General features: G+C 37.8%; 1 protein-coding gene across 3 annotated transcripts in view; it reads right to left on the bottom strand.

The window, feature by feature from the left end:
- Positions 1 to 395: 395 nt before the first annotated feature.
- rbm33a (RNA binding motif protein 33a) overlaps positions 396 to 20,740 on the bottom strand; it is a 60,752-nt gene continuing 40,407 nt past the window's right edge. For all 3 annotated transcript variants that reach the window (XM_079801101.1, XM_079801103.1, XM_079801102.1), the window contains exons 16-19: positions 15,149 to 15,313; positions 8,386 to 8,550; positions 5,371 to 5,459; positions 396 to 2,628 (exon numbers count right to left, since the gene is read on the bottom strand). In XM_079801101.1, coding sequence (XP_079657227.1) covers positions 2,580 to 2,628; positions 5,371 to 5,459; positions 8,386 to 8,550; positions 15,149 to 15,313 — 468 coding nt within the window. In that variant the 3' untranslated portion in view covers positions 396 to 2,579. The remainder of the gene's footprint in view (positions 2,629 to 5,370; positions 5,460 to 8,385; positions 8,551 to 15,148; positions 15,314 to 20,740) is intronic.

Here is a 20,740-nt window from a genome sequence, read left to right as displayed (position 1 = left end):
TTATATATATATATATTTCTGTGATTCCTGGAAACTCACAATGCAAATTATTAATACAAACATATAGACAAAGAGGGTACTGGTATTAAGCATGGCCAACTACTGTATTATAAATTACAAGTGCATCTTAAAGCAAGTGGGTGTTGAAGGGTAGCAGCTTTACAAATGAACTTGAAAGACAATGGTCCAAAGTCTTGGACAGTCAAGAGAAAATTCTCCAGATAAACTGTTGCACCTTAATTAGAAATAAAATCAATGTATACATTTTGCACCAAAACATTCGGGAGGATGGATGAAAATTAGGGAAATGAGTATGTTGTGTTCAGAATAATAAAACACATATTTTAGGATGCAAGAGAGAATCTTCAAACACAAAACAACATCAGACAACAGTTAATGGTGATAAAGACAGTTGGCTTCACATACCCGTATTTACATGGTATATATGTGACCATCTTTTATTTTTCATCTTTAAAATAATAAGCTCTAAGTTCTGCATTAACAAAATTGTTGTAAAATGACCAAGGGATGCTTTTTTTTATGTTGATATATAAAAACAAACTGAGAAAAGAAATTCACCTGTCACATACAAGTAGGTATTTTTAAACCATTTCAAACATGGAAAGATTTCAATATGAGAAAACAACAGACTTGATAGCTTCATACACGTTTTTTTTTTCTTCTCCATTATATACAAAAAAGGTGACCAATGATAATAGTTGCTCCCAAATCCTATGAAATTGTAGACCTGGATGTGCTAATAACTACAAACATTTATTTGATACATTATTTAATGAAATGCTATAATATAACAGGCATGTTGTTATACTGTTATATTATCTAAAACTGAGATATTTTAGATACTATAACAAGACTGTTTTTGCTACATAAAGTATGTAAAGTGATTTGATATAATTAATCAAATTATGAACAATATAACCCACTAGACCACAGAGCAGTTCAGGGGCAATAACGTGACAGTTTAGTTTAAGGTGTACAATTAGACTTTACGAGCACTATACCTTCACAGTACTGGTGGAATACTATTATTACGGTTATTAATCACAAGACGATGATATAATAATTTAGGATGTGAAATGATCGAAGCTATGAAAAACCAGGGAGCGAAATATATTCACTGGAGACTGACAATACATGAGGATTTGTGTTAAAAAAAAAGTCTTCATGGGTAACAACATACAAAATAAATAGGAAAATAAATGAGAAATGAAGGATTTTAGAAGATTACCTGACAGCTGACCAATCCCTATCCCCATCTACTCAATTCAGCTAGAAACCTGTATTCCCGTCTGACCGACTTCAAAACGATTAACTGAGTCCAAGCTATAACCATACAATCATTAGAAATAGTTCACAATATCTCCTTTCACAAACAAACAAACAACCTCAAGTTGTTTTTGTGAACACGATTCCCAAACGCATTCAGTGCTCTAGACAACCCACACCAGCATCAAAAGCTACAATAAAATCCTACCAAATCATCACATAGGCCATATTCAGTCATCCTCTTCAACACACACACACACACACACACACACACACACACACAATATGCGCTAAACTCGGAGGAAAGAAAAATAAGTACATTAAAAGGGGCAACTTTCTCAATGCCTTTAATACTTTCTTAGAAGCCATTTCTAACAACTAACAATTAAAAGAATCTAAATATGCGACTCCAGCATCAACTTAAAATCAAAGTATAAAAGCCATTTACAGTCAGCTGTCTTTAGGTCACAAAGACACACTTCATGAACCACCACTCCAGCTCTGCAGAACAAAACTCAACTGCGATACAATTATAATGGAGAAAGGGACAATGAATTAACTCAAGATTATAAATAGTCATGGACAAATGCACAAAACAAAAAGAGACATTCTAAATCTCACAGTGGCTTCCAAAAATATTCAACGAGAAAAAAAAAACCTCAACCCAAAAATGCCCCTGAAGTTCCATATAACACAGCACCTCTACAAAGCAGTGCTTTTCACTCTGATGTCCACAACATGCCCTGAGCGACTACAGAGCTCCATCCAGAAGAGCTCTGCTGCTCTCTACAGGTGACAAAAACAACTGCAGCGTACAAAACATTCATTCTTTGCTCAAGTCAACAACTGATTTAATTCCAAAATAAATTGACCAAAAACAGCCATTGAAAAGAATTGTTCTAATGATCTGTTTGTTTTGAGAGCTACAGGATGGAAGCAACTATTATCAAGTGTCATAAAAATGTCTTGTTTCAAACCTCTGTCTCTTTTCACCTGCTGTTTCAGGCCATTACTGATTTCCATATATAAATGAATGTACAGAAACAAGAGAGACTTCATGCCAAAGTCATTCACAACATGAGTTCTAATGCTGTGCCATATCCAGCAGGACACAGCTAGTGTTTGGCTTCGTTTTCGACTCTTTCATGCACGCGGATTGAGTTTTTGTTGACAGTACTTTCCACACAGCTTCCAAAGCTTTAGCATCCTGATTGCGCGTCCGTCTCTTAGAAAAAGACGTGCTCTTCTTGCTCACTTCTCTTGTCTTCTCTTCTGTTGAACTGACTTGTTCCTCAGCCATCAATAATGGAAACATCGATGTGAGACAAATCTATCATGTGCCTATGTAATCAAGGGAACATGTGATTGAAATGAGAAACTCACATTTAAAAGCAAGCTAATCTGGGGCATCTCCATCAAAACATGAGTCAGTAGAGTCACAGTAGAGCTCTTGGTCTTTGTTACACAGTTATGTGAGTAATACTTGCTGAATGTTTTTTTTTTTTCCATTTGCCCTTCAGCTACACAAACCAGGCTTGGGCCACTAACACCAACATATTAACGTAACATTTGGTCTAATGCTGTAGCACATTTTTTTTCTTGCTTCCCAGCAGTAAAGGCCTCTTCACACCATATTCTGAGATTCAATATTTGATAAGTGTCCTACAACACCAATAAGATTTAGACCAGGGGTGGCCAAACTCCGTCCTGGAGGGCCACTGTCCTGCAGAGTTTAGCTCCAACTTGCCTCAACACATCTGAGAGGGTCTATATACCTCTTGCTATTGGAAAAAGCGTAACGGCTTACTTGGATCATGTGAGGCACCTCAGCCTATCAGATAAAGTTTACATGAATCAGTTTCTTGTGGATTAGCGTGCTGGTCTCGTGAATAAATGTCCTATATTTGGTGTTATATCTTTAGTAAATGTACAGTAGGATTGCATTGTTTGTGGAAAGTGCTTTAACTGCTTTGATCTCTAACTGCAAATCACTAGTCACTGAAGGGCACATAAAACTAATTAAGATTACACTAAAACAACTAATTAAATACATATTTAATTCATAAAAATTATATGTATATATATTTACCTTCATTCATTAAAAAGCGTTATATCATCATTAGGCACACAGCAATCATAAATCATTAGTCTAACCTGGCAGCGATAGAAAGAACACTTCATTTTTTTATTTTCATTAAACAACTTACAATATAACACAATTTTTGCAATTCAATTATTCATTTTATCTTAATTCATTAAAATACATAATTTCAGCATCATATGCATACACGCAGTTACAATAGTCATTACAATTCAGGTCTTATCAAAACTGGTAAAACCTGAAAGCCAAAGAAAGAAAACATTGGTATTTTTTACTTTCTTTAGACAATATACATCACTCAATATTACTATTAAATACTATGGTAATGCTGCAAATGAGTCCCGACATTCTACTCTGTCATTCTACCTTTTTATCATAGTAAAATCTATTTATCGTTCCCAACAAAAGTATTGTTTAGTGTAAAACAGTCGATTCATTAAATGATAAAGTATTTCCTCACAAAAGCGGTTTAATTAGTGTTGTGAAGCCTCTTCTTCATTGACATCCATAAAAAAAAACGACCTCTGGTCTCCTTCCCTCCATACCAGTGTTAGCATTAGCTGTTACTCTTTTTTGGCTAAAGGTTGCAAGCTTGCTTTCCAGTGGCTTTGCTAGTAAGACCTTGATTAGCTGGTTCAGATGTGTTTCATTAGGGATGGAGCTAAACTCTGCAGGACAGTGGCCCTTCCAGGAGCAGGACTGGACACCTCTGATTTAGGCACTTTTGTCAAGTTTTAGGGATATTATAAGGACCAGACATGAAAAGGTCCATAGGAATCTAATTAAAATCTTATTCGCAAAAGACATTTATAATGTATATTAGGTCTTAAGGCCAATTCACACTGCACAGACAAACGGCAATAAACAAGTCGCCCATTGGAATTAGAGCTTTATGAAAAATAACTCTTGTTCACATTGCCCCAACTGACACCGACAAACTCGAGCGCCCACGGAAAAACACAAGATATTCTCCATTCATTTTAACCAATAAAAATAAAAGATTGCAGCTTTTAGACAGCTCTTTCTTCTCGTTTTATAGTTAATTTGAGGCCATTTATATGGCGTTAAAGGGATAGTTAACCCAACAATGAAAATTATGTCATCATTTACTCACCCTCAAGTTGTTCCAAAACTTTCTTTGTTCTGCTGAACACAAAAGAAGATATTTAGAAGAATGTTTGTAACAAAGCAGAAAGAGCAACCATTGACTACCATAGTATGGAAAAAAATACTATGGTAGTCAATGGTTGCTCTTTCTGCTTTGCTACAAACATTCTTCTAAATATCTTCTTTTGTGTTCAGCAGAACAAAGAAACTCATACAGGTTTGGAACAACTTGAGGGTGAGTAAATGACAGAATTTTAATTTTTGGGTGAACTATCCCTTTAAATGTTGAGAGAGCATTATTGTAACGCGAGAGTGCATCCATCTGCTTGCAGGCAGATTTCTTTCATTCTAGCACAAAACTTACTGGAAGCGCGCTTTCAAATGGCTCTGCTCTCGCTCAGATTTTACACACGCTCAAACTTTGTCCAGTGTTTTCTGATTTGTCCAGAAACCTGCCATTTTCACTACAAGGATAATCTACTAAACACGCCCAGCAACTACGCGCAGGTCAGATTACATCAGTTTGTTGTCGTTTGTTGGAAAATCATACCACACTGCTCAGACATTCCACGATCCAACAAATGCTGATTGAACATGTTCAGTTGGGTGAAAACAAACTCAGACCAACGGCAACAGATGCCGACAGGGCTAACACACTGATCCAACAAACTCCGACAGACCTGTTTGATGGTGTTTGTTGGCATTTGTCTGTGCGGTGTGAATTGGCCTTTAGTGTGAACAGGCCTTGTTCTACAAAATCATGGGGGGAAAAGTCCCAAAATCTATTTATCCATAACATGTTAACGACTCTTCATTTTAATTCATTGTGCATTAAGAAAAGCACAATTAAGTTTAAGATGAATTCAAAAGCTTACCTGTGAAAGCTGTGCTGAAAGCTCGCTGCATGTTCTGGGTTCACAAACTTGGCAATGGCTTTCCGCTGCTCAGGCAACATTGTAAACATCTATAAACGAAAAGAAAAAAAAAAACACACAAATGACGTATTAGCAGACGGTTTTATTATATAAATGTTCATCTACTTTTTCTGTAAGAGGTGACCTCTGTTTCTTTACACCTCAAGAGCAGGAAAAACGTCAGGAGTGCATCACTGAATGCACACAGCTAGATGGCGCTATTGTAATTGTTTTCTGGGTAGAGTGGACTCTTAAAAATGTTTATTCATGGGGTCATTGTCTTGTCAGGAAGCAAATCTTCTCTCAAGGCGAGGTAATTTGCAAACGTCATTTGCTTTTATGTGCAAGTGTATGCTAGGTATAATTTAATGTTTACAAATTATTTTAATGCACAGTGTGGAGGCAAACAACATCTCACTAGTAGCAAGGCAATGCCAGAATGGACACGTTAATGATGTCATTGATGTCTGCAGTGCAAAATTTGACTGGACGGATAAAAATAAGTTCACTTTCTTTAGCGAGGTAAGCTTAGTTTACCCACAAATGAAAATTCTGTCATTAATTACTCACAATTAGTTAAATTAGTTACTCAATTAGTCAATGTGAGTATAGTGGTTCAACCTTAAAATGTTATGAAGCGGCGAGAATACTTTTTGTGCACAAAAAACAAACAAACTTTATTAAAAAAAATCTCTTCTATTCTGTGTCACTCTCTTACATGATTCACGTAAGCACCACAATGCATGCATGTGGTGCTCAGCCAATAGTGAGCCGCCGTTCTGCCGTAGAAACGCTGGAAGCGCTGCACTGTGAATAGCCCAACAACATGAATAGCGTGAGAGAGTGACAGGGAAGAGGAGACATTGTTGAATAAAGTCGTTATTTTTGCGCATGAAAAGTGTTCTCGTTGCTTCATAATAGGGGTGTAACGGTACACGTATTCGTAACAAACATTTTCGGTACAGGGCTTTTGGTACGGTGCACGTGTACCGAACGGTTCTGAATGCAATATTTAACAGTTAACAGTCGGCTTGTTTTAAGCGCGGAACACACTTCAATCCTCGTTCCCACACGAACATATTAAGCATTCAGTCCATTTTATCACGAAATTCAAACGATAAATGCTGTTTTGACGCTCTTTAATGTGACGTGACTGATCACTATATAGGCGCGTCAGTTCAAGCAGCCGTGCGCGTGTGTGTGAACGCGATCACCTCTTCCTAAAGAATAAACATGAATTAATATCTTAAGGTATGTTGAGGATACATTAACACTTACTGAAACGTATCATGTGTCTTGTAATCGCTCAATCAGTGTTTCAACGTCAATATTAAAACAGCTTGTAAACAATGTCACGTAGCATTACATTTACCTCAGAAGTCTTTCAGTGTCTACAGCTGTTAGTTCACTAGAGAAATCAACTCTTTCTCTAAATATATGCACTATATTAGCCTTTATTAATTCTACTTAACCTGTTAGTGATGTCTTGTTTATTTAATGTTTTAATGAATTTAATGAAAATGACAGTGTATGAATGATTATATTTCAACAACATATTGGAGAAAAAAACATTTTAATATTAGATTTAGAAGTTAATGCAAAAACTGCCTCACGTGAAGTTTACATGTTTGCATACAATGTGTTATTTGAGTGTTGATTATTAGATCTAAATATAAATAGCAACTGAATTTAAGCAAATAGTTTGGGCTCTGTTGTTAACCTTTAATATTATAGTCATGTGCAAGTAAGGGCTCCCTATATAGTTTACAGCATTATCTTTAAGAAACTTTGGTATAATTGAATTAATTTAAGGACAGACAAATTTTTGATCAGTAAACCACTGTTTAATAAAAATAAATAAAAAGCAATAAAAAGTAAAACTGCTGTACCGAACCTGTACCGAACCGTGATATTCATCAAAAATATCTTAATTTGTATTCCGATGATTAGCGAATGTCTTGCCGGTTTGGAACGACATGTGGTTGAGTAAGTAATGACAGAAATGTCATTTTCGAGTGAACTAACCCTTTCAATTTATTTGAACAAATGTGAATCAATTAAGGAGGGATGGAGATGGAGAGAGAGTGTGCATCTGTATCATGTATGTGAATGACCTGCATCTGTGCAGCGTCTACTAATAGTCTCTCTAGCATCACTACTAATAGCGAAGCTCTGAGTTTAATTACTTCAAAACCAGTAACATTACAATCTTGTAGCTGAGAAATATGAAGTAGCTTTTCAGTAGCGAAGCTATTTTATTAATAAAAGCTGCAGGACAGCATTAAGTTTCAGTGCTCCTGAATTTCTCTCTGTGAGTGACTGTCAGTGTGTTTGTGCTACGAAGGCAGCATATTAATTTACAATGGTGATTAAACTAACTGTGTGTTAAACGAATATAAATGTACACCTTCCAGCCAATCAGAATGGAGAATTCAGACAGACCATGGTATAAATTACTAGAATTAAGTCAAAACTCCTTCTGGATTGATTTAAACATTCAAACAACAGTAAATTCGGGTTCTCACCAACATAATGCTCTAATACCAATTATTTAAACCTCACTACAACATATTCCACTTTCCTTGCTGGAAAATAAGAAAATATTTGTTCTTAATATATTATGGTCTCCAGAACAGTTAACTGAAATGTAGTTGTCATCTAATAATACATTTTGTAAATACATAATAAATATGCTTGAAGAGGGAAAAACAGCCAAAAGAAGCCCCTCTGAAACATGGTGCAAAGAAGCACCACTTTAGACCAAGATATTGTAAAGTTATAAATACCTTGAGCCATGTTTAATGCTCTTTGGCCAGCAGGTGGTGCTGTCAACAATTTGGTGTTGTATGCTCGAGGCATTGTAATAATGATATAGCAAGTAACACACAGTATAAACAACCTTTGCTAGACCCCTAATAAAAACTAAAAAGAAATATACCGTTTTGAAAAGTGCAAAACAAGTCATTGTGGTCTAACCTCAACAGGGCCAATGGAGTTGAGAAGGTTCATGAGCTGTTTGTTGGTTGTGGTGGTGGATAAACCCTCGATGCAGACTGTGCTGGGCTGACAATCCTGAGCTCTTGGGTTCTGCTGCATCATACGCGCCCCACCACGGCCACGTCCTCGGCCCCGAACTACTAACTGTGGACATCAGTAACAGGAATATTAAATAAAGATGGAAAGTACATTTGGTACAGTACATTTTACCATCAAACAACCACTATGATATTAATAAAAAAGTAAGAGGAGACCATAACAGAAGAAGCCAATGCTTTAATGCAATTCTGGAACTAGGGATGGTTATGAAATTGTGGAATCTTTGTCGTTTAATTCATTATACGCAAGATATTTTTATTCTCTCTGCCTGTACAACGGTTCAGCAGAAATCCCACAATCCAGAAATTGCTCTTATAAACAGACACATTCATACACATTAATGTTTATATCTTCGGAGGCATTGTTAGACTTCCATGGTTAAAACATATGAACAGTTTCAAAAAGCAAGTTAAACTATAAGAATTCATTTATTTTCTGTAGCCTTGATTAAATTAATATTCGTTTTTAAAGTTAAACTTCCTTAGTATAACCATTTGTTCATTGTTATTTGTGACGCTGGTTAAATAAATGCCTATCTGTGGCCAAGAAGCCAGTTGCAACATCAAGGTGAAGTGCCTTTTGTCTGAAATAGGCGAGAGACAGTCCACCAATCTCTTCAGCACTTTACTGATTAAGCGTGAAGCAGCTAGAGGGAAGAGACTTCTGAAAAAGGCCATCATTAAGTCACGCCTGGAGTTTGCTAGAGGCCTTGTGACAAAACCAGGTGAATGAAAATGTTGTGGTCTGTTGAGACTGAAGCTGAGCTCTTTGGCCTTGAAAGCAAAGCTCTATGCTGGGCGCAGACAAAAGACAGATAAGGCCGACGTTACAGTTAAGCACAAACTTTGGGTCAGTATAACAAGCCTTTCATTTTTTTAAGGCAATAACCTATTTTGTGATTTTATGGCACTATTCTTTGTATGATTGTTCTGGATACTAAACAAAAACACTTAAAAAATCATTTTAAAACTAATTTGAACTGAAATTCTGGGGATATACCGATGGCCGATATATTGACCAATAAATTTAATTTTTATGAGCTTGAGTTCAAAAATAAAAATTCTCACTATTAAACACCCCAAGCTTGTGCCAAGCACTGCAAAATAAATCAAACATACACAGTACAGTAGCCTAGCGCAAGTTTTATAATATATTTTACACTCCTACGGCCAACTTTCTATGTAAGAAAATCTACTGCATTAAAAATAGATAAAATAATGCCTAAATAATGCAAACAAGTCATTGGACAACATTACTTATAAACAATAAAAATGCATGTGTCAAATGCATAAATAAAATGGAATAGCCTGTGCACGGAAAATAATTAAATATTTGAATTAAACCATATTGTTAATATAAATGATACGAGAAAAATAAAAGTGCAAGTTATTATTAAATAACGCATCAACGTTTTTGAAAAATAAACATCTAAAATGAATAGTTACAAATAACAGCATTGCTGTCAAAATGTAAGCGCTTTGTTAGCGGTTTAATTAACTCAACTACCCTATAGGAGATTAATTAGATATTTATGCAACATGAACATAATTTTACAACTTATATCTGCACAAATTGACATGAATGCACATGAACCAAGTTACGTGCTAGACAGAATATGCAACTCCTGTTGGATGCGTTCTTACGGTATAACAACGCGCTGAAACGTGACAACTAAACCCAAATAATTCACAGTGTTTTATTACAATAGTGTTCTCATTATACAGGGAGTGCAGAATTATTAGGCACGTTGATTTTCTGATCATATTTTTTTTCCAGGCACATTTGACCAATTCCAAACCACAGTAATCCTAATAACTACTATTGATTTAGTATTTAATAATGTATAAGTGATATATAATTGTAAATGAAAATCACCTTATATTCAGGTGTGCAGAATTATTAGGCATGTTTTCTTTTACAGATAAATTGAGCCAAAAAAGAGATTTAACTCAGACTGAAAAGTCAAAAAGTATTAAATGCCCATGAGAAGGATGCAATACTAATGCAATACTAGACATTGCAATCTGGCAGTACGTTTTGGGAGTTCATTTTAGTCCATCCTGAAGTCCGTTTTGCAGAGATGGACTAAAAATGAACTCCCAAAACGTACTGCCAGATTCTGGAAGATGAATTCTTCAAACAGTGGTACTAGAGGATGTGGTGCTGGTCCTTCAAGAGTCACTCTCAACCTATCTGTCCATAAAGCCTATAAAAAAACCTTCTTCATGTATTTTACAACACTTCAGCTTGTGATTCTTATCTAGTGGGGGTCATTTTTTAGGATTCTTTACCTAACTGAAGTCTCTGAGATCCTGACACCTTGCACTTCTGGAGACTCCAGGTAGGTTGCAGCTTTGGAAAATGGTGGCGCTGGAGACTAAAGGGTTCCTGATGGTTTCACCCTTAATTCTTCACCTTAATTCTTAATTCTTTTGCAGTTAACAGGTGTCTTTTCTTCACCACCTGTTTTTGTCAGATCCTGCTGACCCAACGAGCATTTCACTGTCCAATGGTCACGCCTTAACAGCAATGTCTAGTTTTGCATTAGTATTACATCCTTCTCATGGGCATTTAATACTTTTTGACTTTTCAGTCTGAGTTAAATCTCTTTTTTGGCTCAATTTATCTGTAAAAGAAAACATGCCTAATAATTCTGCACACCTGAATATAAGGTGATTTTCATTTCCAGCCTTCATGAACAATTATATATCACTTATACATTATTAAATACTAAATCAATAGTAGTTATTAGGATTACTGTGGTTTGGAATTGGTCAAATGTGCCTGGAAAAAAAATATGATCAGAAAATCAACGTGCCTAATAATTCTGCACTCCCTGTAATGTTATGTAATATGACAGTCCCAATTATAGATATTGATGTTGTGCATTGCTGAATGAGCTGCATGCGCTGACGCTAAAGATTATCACTGACGCGCTTTACTACCATGCTAATTCTTAACCAAATCCATTCTATATAAGATAAATCAGATACAGTGGGGAGAACATTTGATACACTGCCGATTTTGCAGGTTTTCCTACTTACAAAGCATGTAGAGGTCTGTCATTTTTATCATAGGTACTCTTCAACTGTGAGAGACGGAATCTAAAACAAAAATCCATAAAATCACATTGTATGATTTTTAAGTAATTATTTTGCATTTTATTGCATGACATAAGTATTTGATCACCTACCAACCAGTAAGAATTCCGGCTCTCAGACCTGTTAGTTTTTCTGTAAGAAGCCCTCCTGTTCTCCACTCTTTACCTGTATTAACGGCACCTGTTTGAACTCGTTACCTGTATAAAAGACACCTGTCCACACACTCAATCAAACAAACAGACTCCAACCTCTCCACAATGGCCAAGACCAGAGAGCTGTGTAAGGACATCAGAAATAAAATTGTAGACCTGCACAAGGCTGGGATGGGTTACAGGACAATAGGCAAGCAGCTTGGTGAGAAGGCAACAACTGTTGGTGCAATTATTAGAAAATGGAAGAAGTTCAAGATGACGATCAATCTCCCTCGGTCTGGGGCACCATCCAAGATCTCACCTCGTGGGGCATCAATGATCATGAGGAAGGTGAGGGATCAGCCCAGAACTACACGGCAGGACCTGGTCTATGACCTGAAGAGAGCTGGGACCACAGTCTCAAAGAAAACCATTAGTAACACACTACACCGTCATGGATTAAAATCCTGCAGCTAGTGCAAGGTCCCCCTGCTCAAGCCAGCACATGTCCAGGCCCGTCTGAAGTTTGTCAATGACCATCTGGATGATCCAGAGGAGGAATGGGAGAAGGTCATGTGGTCTGATGAGACAAAAATAGAGCTTTTGGTCTAAACTCCACTCGCCGTGTTTGGAGGAAGAAGAAGGATGAGTACAACCCCAAGAACACCATCCCAACCGTGAAGCCTGGAGGTGGAAACATCATTCTTTGGGGATGCTTTTCTGCAAAGGGGACAGGACGACTGCACCGTATTGAGGGGAGGATGGATGGGGCCATGTATCGCGAGATCTTGGCCAACAACCTCCTTCCCTCAGTAAGAGCATTGAAGATGGGTCGTGGCTGGGTCTTCCAGCATGAAAACGACCCGAAACACAAAGCCAGGGCAACTAAGGACTGGCTCGTAAGAAGCATCTCAAGGTCCTGGAGTGACCTAGCCAGTCTCCAGACCTGAACCCAATAGAAAATCTTTGGAGGAAGCTGAAAGTCTGTATTGCCCAGCGACAGCCCCGAAACTTGAAGGATCTGGAGAACATCTGTATGGAGGAATGGGCAAAATCCCTGCTGCAGTGCGTGCAAACCTGGGCAAGAACTACAGGAAACGTATGATCTCTATAACTGCAAACAAAGGTTTCTGTACCAAATATTAAGTTCTGCTTTTCTGATGTATCAAATACATATGTCATGCAATAAAATGCAAATTAATTACTTAAAAATCAAACAATGTGATTTTCTGGATTTTTATTTTAGATTCCGTCACTCACAGTTGAAGAGTACCTATGATAAAAATTACAGACTTCTACATGCTTTGTAAGTGACCTGCAAAATCGGCAGTGTATCAAATACTTGTTCTCCCCACTGTATGCATGTATATAATATATATATATATATACACACACACACACAAAATAAACATAATGTTACAACTTACAATTGCACAAAGCAAAAGGTTGCGAATGTACAAGTAAACATGACTGTGCTAGTCATGAAGCTATAACTCCATTGTGGATGCGCTCTTTGAGTAACATCGCGCTAAAATGAGAGTTTCTTTATGGTCACTTTTGATCCATTCAGTGAGTTCTTTAAAAAAAAAAAAGACAAGAAAAAGGAGAAAAAAAAAATTTCATTTTCATCTTACCGACCCCAAACTTTGAAATACTAGTGTGCATAAAAATTAAAAATGTCAAAAATATTTCATATACATGCTGATGTGTTGCTGAATGTATATTTGAAAGTATACAAATTTAAATCTGTTCAAGTTTGGTTCTGAATTGGTTATGATAAAATATTACAATACAATGCAAAGGCATTTCATCCATCTTTTCAAACAAAAGCGAGGCATCAAAAGGCCCAGGCTGGCTCTGGGCCCAACTAAGTGAAGCTGCCACGCTGAAAAATCCCTTATGGGTTCTCAATGCTATGAGCTAGATGCTCTCTCATCACTTACGGTGTATAAAATTCACTTTTGCTCCAAGCGAGACACCGGGTACAATGTCAGTGAGTGATTTACAAGGCCACAGTTATATCAGTAAACAGCAGCAAGTGTTTAGAATATCTGACTCAACATGAGAGCTCGGGCAGATGCAGCAAGACAGTCTGACTGAGACAGCGTGAGCGGCTGTGCAGGAAGGCACTCTGCTGTGACTGACTGACACACGTTAGCACTGTATTTGTCCCCTGAGAACGGACTACTGTACAGAGACGGCAGCGTGTGGAAAAGGCCAAGGGATCTTCATCTCTCCTGCTTCAGCCTGTCAATATCATCACACCTGGCACTCTGTTCCATATCATTACTGCTCCTGCTCTCTTCCAAAACAGCTACCAGTCCTCTGGGAGAAGCAGTGACACAGCTGAGCCATAGCAGGAAACCAAATCTGCCGTCTTCACTAGAGCTGAAGCATGAGGGAGAGAGCCACTTAGAGCAGCTCTTCATGACGGGGAAAAAGAGGAAATGATAACTCTAACAACGAGCGCAGATGTGGATTGTATATTCCGGACAGCACTACACATGCCCATGAAGAAAAGCAAATATAAGTAGAATGTGCATTCAAGTGATTTTGGTCAGAATAAAATGGACGTACAGGACAATTTCATCCTTCTCTCAGTCTTTCACTTCCTGACAAAGACAGAAAGCTTTTTAGTTCTAATGCAACATAATGAAGAAGTGTGTGTAATTGATGTTTTCTGTACACAACCATTCAAAAGTTCGGGGTTGGTAAGATTTTTTTTTTTTTTTTACATTTGACAATTTAAAATAGCTATTTTCTATTTTAATATATTTTAGAATGTGATTTATTCCTGTGAATTTTCAGCATCATTACTCCAGTCTTCAGTGTCACATGATCCTTCAAAAATTATTGTAATATGATGATTTGCTAAAGAAACATTTCTGATTATTGTCAATGGTTTAAGCAGTTGTGCTGCTTAGTACTTATGGAAAGCTTAATAAATCTTTAATTTTCCAGTAATCTTTGATGAATAGAAAGTTTAAAAGAACAGCAAAAGGCCTTCATTTCATCAAAAAATCTTACTGATCCCAAACTTAAAGTAGAGTAATTTACCATTCTTGTGTTGGCACAAAAATGATGGGAGACGAGGAATTTGATCTGACTACCCATACACCAGTTACGTACGTAACTTTCCGGCAAGTTTTATCGTTTATCAACAGTATACAAAGTGTGTACAGACAATTCACAATTACAGCTTATTATGAACAACAGAAATTAGTTTCCGCCATAATGCTTTAATTCAGATGTCCCCAATTCAGAAAGCTGTGGGGTTTAAAGAAAGTCGTAAATACGTTAATTCCAACATGAGCACCATTAGTATCAGGAATTAGTGTCAGCTGTGCAAAATGGCATTGTGCACCTGTCCAATTAAGGGCTTATGAGAGTAATCCAGATTCAATGTCATACCCGGTTCGTTTGGTTTGCCATGCCACGGCCAGCCTGTTGTTGATTTTGTACACCACCAGTTGCCATGGTAACTTTCCTGATGGGACCAAGTCTCTGTTGGTGGGCGGGCCGACCAATTGGTTGTTGCTGTTGCTGTGGTGGACCAGGATTGGGACCGGCTTCTGCCTACAGAATACAGAGCAGATACGTCTTATAACCCATAGAACGAAAATCCCCAACAGCACACAAAATGAGTCCATCAAGCTGAAGTCTGACTGCATCACAAATGTTCAAACTGCTTATATCAAATGCAATCATTTATACAATGCCAAGCCGTAGAGTTCACAAAATGTACACAATGTGGAACATGAATAACTGAAAAAAATCATAAAACCATTCCATGATGTGATGCGTTCTGATTTTGGGATGATACTGTGATCAGTTTCAGAGGATAAGGTGAAGCTGAATTCATAAAACATCTTCCAGAACAGTGATGACTGCATCAATGGCATAAATGCCATGGATAAAGACCTGTCTGAGACTGCACAAACTGCCTCTGGCTCTTCCTCGAAATTTGCAGGAATTCGGTTTCCTCATCTTCAGGAAAACCTTTCAAAGTCTCTACGTTATCTGATGGCTGCTGGGTGTTTTCAGATGTTAAAGGCCTTGAAAATGGCCAGATTTAAGCGGTTCACAGGAATCAAAACTCAAAAAAGGAGCACACTTTGTATTGGGCTCATTTCGTATGTTTCGTCTGGAAAATAATCTATGATCTATGAAATTGTATGATGTTTAATGTCGAAGGTTTTTGTGTCTATTTGTTAATTTGGGACTTCTGGACTATTCTTTTTTATTTTGAATTGAAAAGGTAAAATTAGACCTTTGGGATGCGACGCTACTATGACATATATTCGATTCAAATATATGCAATTTAATATGTATATAAATTCTTATAATCTTTACATGAATCATAGAATATGTTTACCTTTCAGATAAATCTCTTTTACTGGGATTGTGCTTTAGTTGATCAGTTGAATAACCAATGACAGACAAAGGCCAATTCACACTGCATAGACAGACGTTGACAATCACCTGATTACAGCACATCACTTGTCAGACAATCCACGACCCTACAAAAGCAGATTCAACATGTTCAATCGACGAAAACAAGCACCAACCAATGCCGACAGGGGTAACACTGATCCGACAAAACCTGAAGAAGTGTCAGTTGGTGAGCATCTGTCGGTGCAATGTGAATTTGCCTTAAATTGCCAAAATACAGTTTTAAATAGATTAGTTGATTTAGTTGATAGGATTTTACATGACACATTAAAAATATATGTGAATATTAAATGAATATCAAAATTATTCTCAATTAACCTGATATTGTGCTTAAACTGATTGGCTTATTGCGATTATTTAAAAAATAAATAAATAAATTGCAAAGAATGTAATAATTTTTTATACGCAGCTTGTCAGTGAAGCACGACTGTGATCAGTAGTAAATGCAAGCAAACATCTTTTCAAACATGAGAAGCATTGACGAACCTCTTATTCAACAAAAGACAACATTTAATAACTTTTTTTTAACTCCAAAATCACTTCATAACGACAGTCGAGCATCCTTCTGTGAGATGATGTGGCTTCTTACACAGAATAAGGCACACAACATATTTCATAGTATTCTATACAGTGATAAAGGCTATGTTGATTGAGCATTGAAGTATAAACATACTTTATTATCATGAAAATACCAGAGAAGGCTTGAACTCAGATAAACCATACACCGATCAAGCATAACATTATGACAGGTGAAGTGAATAACACTGATTATCTCTTCATCACAGTGGTGGGTGGGATATATTAGGCAGCAAGTGAACATTGTCCTCAAAGTGGATGTGTTAGAAGCAGGAAAAATGGGCAAATGTAAGGATTTGAGCGAGTTTGACAAGGACCAAATTGTGATGGCTAGACGACATCTCCAAAACTGCAGCTCTTGTGGGGTGTTCCCGGTCTGCAGTGGTCAGTATCTATCAAAAGTGGTCCAAGGAAGGAACAGTGGTGAACCTGCGAATGGGTCAAGGGCGGCCAAGGCTCATTGATGCACATGGGGAGCGAAGGCTGGCCCATGTGGTCAGATCAAACAGACGAGCTACTGTAGCTGAAATTGCTCAAGAAGTTAATGCTGGTTCTGATAGAAAGGTGTCAGAATACACAGTGCATCACAGTTTGTTGTATCGCAGGCTGCATAGCCACAGACCGGTCAGGGTGCCCGTGCTGACCCCTGTCAACTGCTGAAAATCAGAACTGGACCACGGAGAAAAGGAAGAATAGTTATCTTTTTGTCATGTTTTGTCATGTTATCTTTTACATCACGTGGATGGCCGGGTGCGTATGCGTCGCTTACCTGGGAAACACATGGCACAAGGATGCACTATGGGAAGAAGGCAAGCTGGCAGGGCAGTGTGATGCTTTGGGAAACCTTGGATTTTCCAACCAATCAGACCATAAGGCCTGATCAACGGAGAAATGGGCAACGACCTATTGCTTCTCTATCCGTCACCATGTTAAACCCGCCAATAGCGTGCCGGGTGAATAAGCTAAGATAAGAATGTACAGGTTTACAAACTGAGTTGCAGGGCGAAATCAAATCGCCGGCAGATCAGGCTGGGTTTTCCCAGTCTACCACCTTGCAACTTACAGGACTTAAATGATCTGCTGCAGACATCTTGGTGCCAGATACCAGAGCACACCTTCAGGGGTCTAGTGGAGTCCATGCTTCGATGGGTCAGGGCTGCTTTTGCAACAAAAGGGGGACCAAAACAATGTGTGAATAATGTAATAACGTTATGCCTGATCGGTGTATATTGTCATATTGTTTATTAATCAATCAAGGCGTTTCAATCTTCTGTTTATTAAGATTTTTTGATTTTTGCACAGTATTGTTAAGAAATCCTCAATGACAAAATTCACGACTGAAAAAATAGTCTGTAGGTGCACTTTGAAATGTTTTAACTAATCATCTTGTAATGAATATCATTTCAGCCCTACTTTCTGGGTATGAATTATATGCATTGAAAGACAATATACAAGCAAGCACTGTAAAAGTTTTTGCCACAAACTCTATTGAATGGCTTCTCTCCTGTATGATTTCACACGAGTCTCTTCATACCTTTCTGTACATGAATTATGAGCTTCCAGAACTTCTCATTGAGGCTGTGTGACCTCCTAATTGAACTCCTTTCCACAAATAGAACATAGCAATAAAAACAGTACAAATAACAAAAATAATAGTACAGTTTTTAGTATAGTTAAGAGTATTTCTTAGTCTTATTAAGTGCAAACAATAAGTGCAAGCATAAAGTACTCTCTCAATATTCAAAGTGCAAACAGAGAGCAGAGCTAAGAGGTGGTTACAACTACACAGCGCAGCCTAAGATAGGTTTGATATTGGGAGACAGGCTATTGTTTGTAGCAGGGGTGATGCAGACAAGGACGATTCGGTATCGGTTCAGTAATAGACCATAACCGATTCTAATGTACCGATTCTTTTCTGAAGTCATTTGTCACGTACGTGCTTTGCCGCGGTAGCATACAATGGCAGAGCGAGGCGAGACGAGAGTGTGAGTAATTAAAATGCTTCAACTACTTTAAAAGCCGACATCTGGACCCATTTTGGCTTTTATGAACAACCTGGTAAGCACAACCTGGAGAACACAGCACACACGCTGTGTGTAAATCAAAATCTGATTTATCAAAACCATTTCATTTACACTTAGGCACATAAATGTATCTCTGCAAAACGGATATAAATCCGATTTCCGATCAATTCACGCACTATATACAGATTTAATGGAGTTCACGTCACCGAAAACAACAGATATGAGCTGCATTTTATTAATGATCAGCTAATTTCAAAATCAAAGACCGCAATAGGAGAGCGCGGCAACAGCACTGGTAAGATCATTCAGTTTCTTTACTTTTAATGAATATGATTGTATGTTGAGCATCTTCGACTTTACTTTCGGTAGTTTGTGTGCTGGCTTGATGAAAAAATACGCAGCTGGTCGTCTGCGGCAATGCGTGCTTCAGTAGCGTTGTGTTGTCATATCGGGCTACAACATGCCATATAGCCCATAACACGCTCTCACTTTTTTGCATTGTTGCGAGGAGTAAAATTTACATATGTGGGTTCAACAACCAGAAGCATTTAGACTTTAGTTTTGACTGTAATGCGGCCCAGACCACCTCCTGAAGTGGCTTTTACTATTTTGTGTATTTGTTCTAAATACACATGTTGTCTTCTGTGCCCAGACTTGAGTTTTTTTGTTTGATACAGGGAGGTTGCGAATTCGCAATCACACGTACTATGTGTATATGGAGTGGCAGTGCTGAGCGCGCATTCTACAAGATAAGACATTTAACATGCTCTGTTGCCAAACGAATCCTCCGCCATGGTCTTGTGATCTCGCTTTACTCTCGTCATATGATCAGAAAACTGTAATTCCTGCTGCACTGTGTGTGACTGCAGCTCGTGCAGGATGCGCAGAGCAGACCTTTACAATAGCTTACAATTAAAGCGACCGTTATCCAACTGAATTAAATGGTTTTTATTTCTATTAAAAAAGAAAAACAACCGTAATGAAACGTAAACATCAGACGAGATCTCGTCACACCCCTACTGTTCATTCTATCATATTTTTGGCACATTTAGATATGCTCCAGTGAAGCTGAACAGTAATCATGATGTTTAGGCACTAAAATGTTTTAGCACTCATTACACAGAAATCATATAATAGTTAAGGTAAGTTAGACAACGTTTTTCATAAACACTTTGTTATACTGGTTGACACTCTCTTCACATCCTGTACATGTATTGTATCTACCCAATAGCAATGCCAGTGATATCACTAAATGTAATATTGTCCACTACAATGTAACAACAAACATCAGAATGTATTCCTTATCCGACAGCAAGACTGCATATATTCAGGCTGGTAAAACATTAATATGCTCCCTATAGACTCATTCCTTCAGTCTACAACAAAGACATAATTGCCATACGTGCTACGCTCATCCTTTTCTTCCCATCTGTCTTTTTCTAAAATATGTGCATTATCTCTTATTCTGTCTGTCTCCATCTGAGGGGGTTAATGGATTAATCTAACTCAATACAAAATCCACACATTCAGATTACATCTATCAAACGCCCCGCTGCAATACACAGAGGTGGGGTGACGGCACCTGACAAGCACCTCCCCCTCCCCCACCCACCCCGTCACCTCCATCCCCCATGCTGCTTTTGTACGGCACAGGCTTTGTATTCTTTCTGATGAAAATTTAATTTGCTCTTATCAGTACGGCTAAGCTGGGAAAAATACAAATCCGCCCAAACCGCCATCTCTCTTTCTCCCAGACTCTCGCAGGTATTATTACACCGATATCAACATAGACGAGGAAGATTAATTGCAGATGTCCCCGGACTGACACCTATTCTAACACACTTCAATGATGAGCTGATGGATGGATAAAGCGAGAGGCGAGACGAGATAGATGAAGAGAGTAACACAGAGTGAGCACAAGTTAGAAGGGAGAACAAGAAAGAGAGATAAC

This window comes from Gobio gobio, assembly GCF_949357685.1.
Source record: "Gobio gobio genome assembly, chromosome: 2".
In the NCBI taxonomy this organism is placed as follows: domain Eukaryota; kingdom Metazoa; phylum Chordata; class Actinopteri; order Cypriniformes; family Gobionidae; genus Gobio; species Gobio gobio.
The sequence above is the reverse complement of the archived record's forward strand: the minus strand, read 5'-3'. Positions and strand labels throughout refer to the sequence as shown.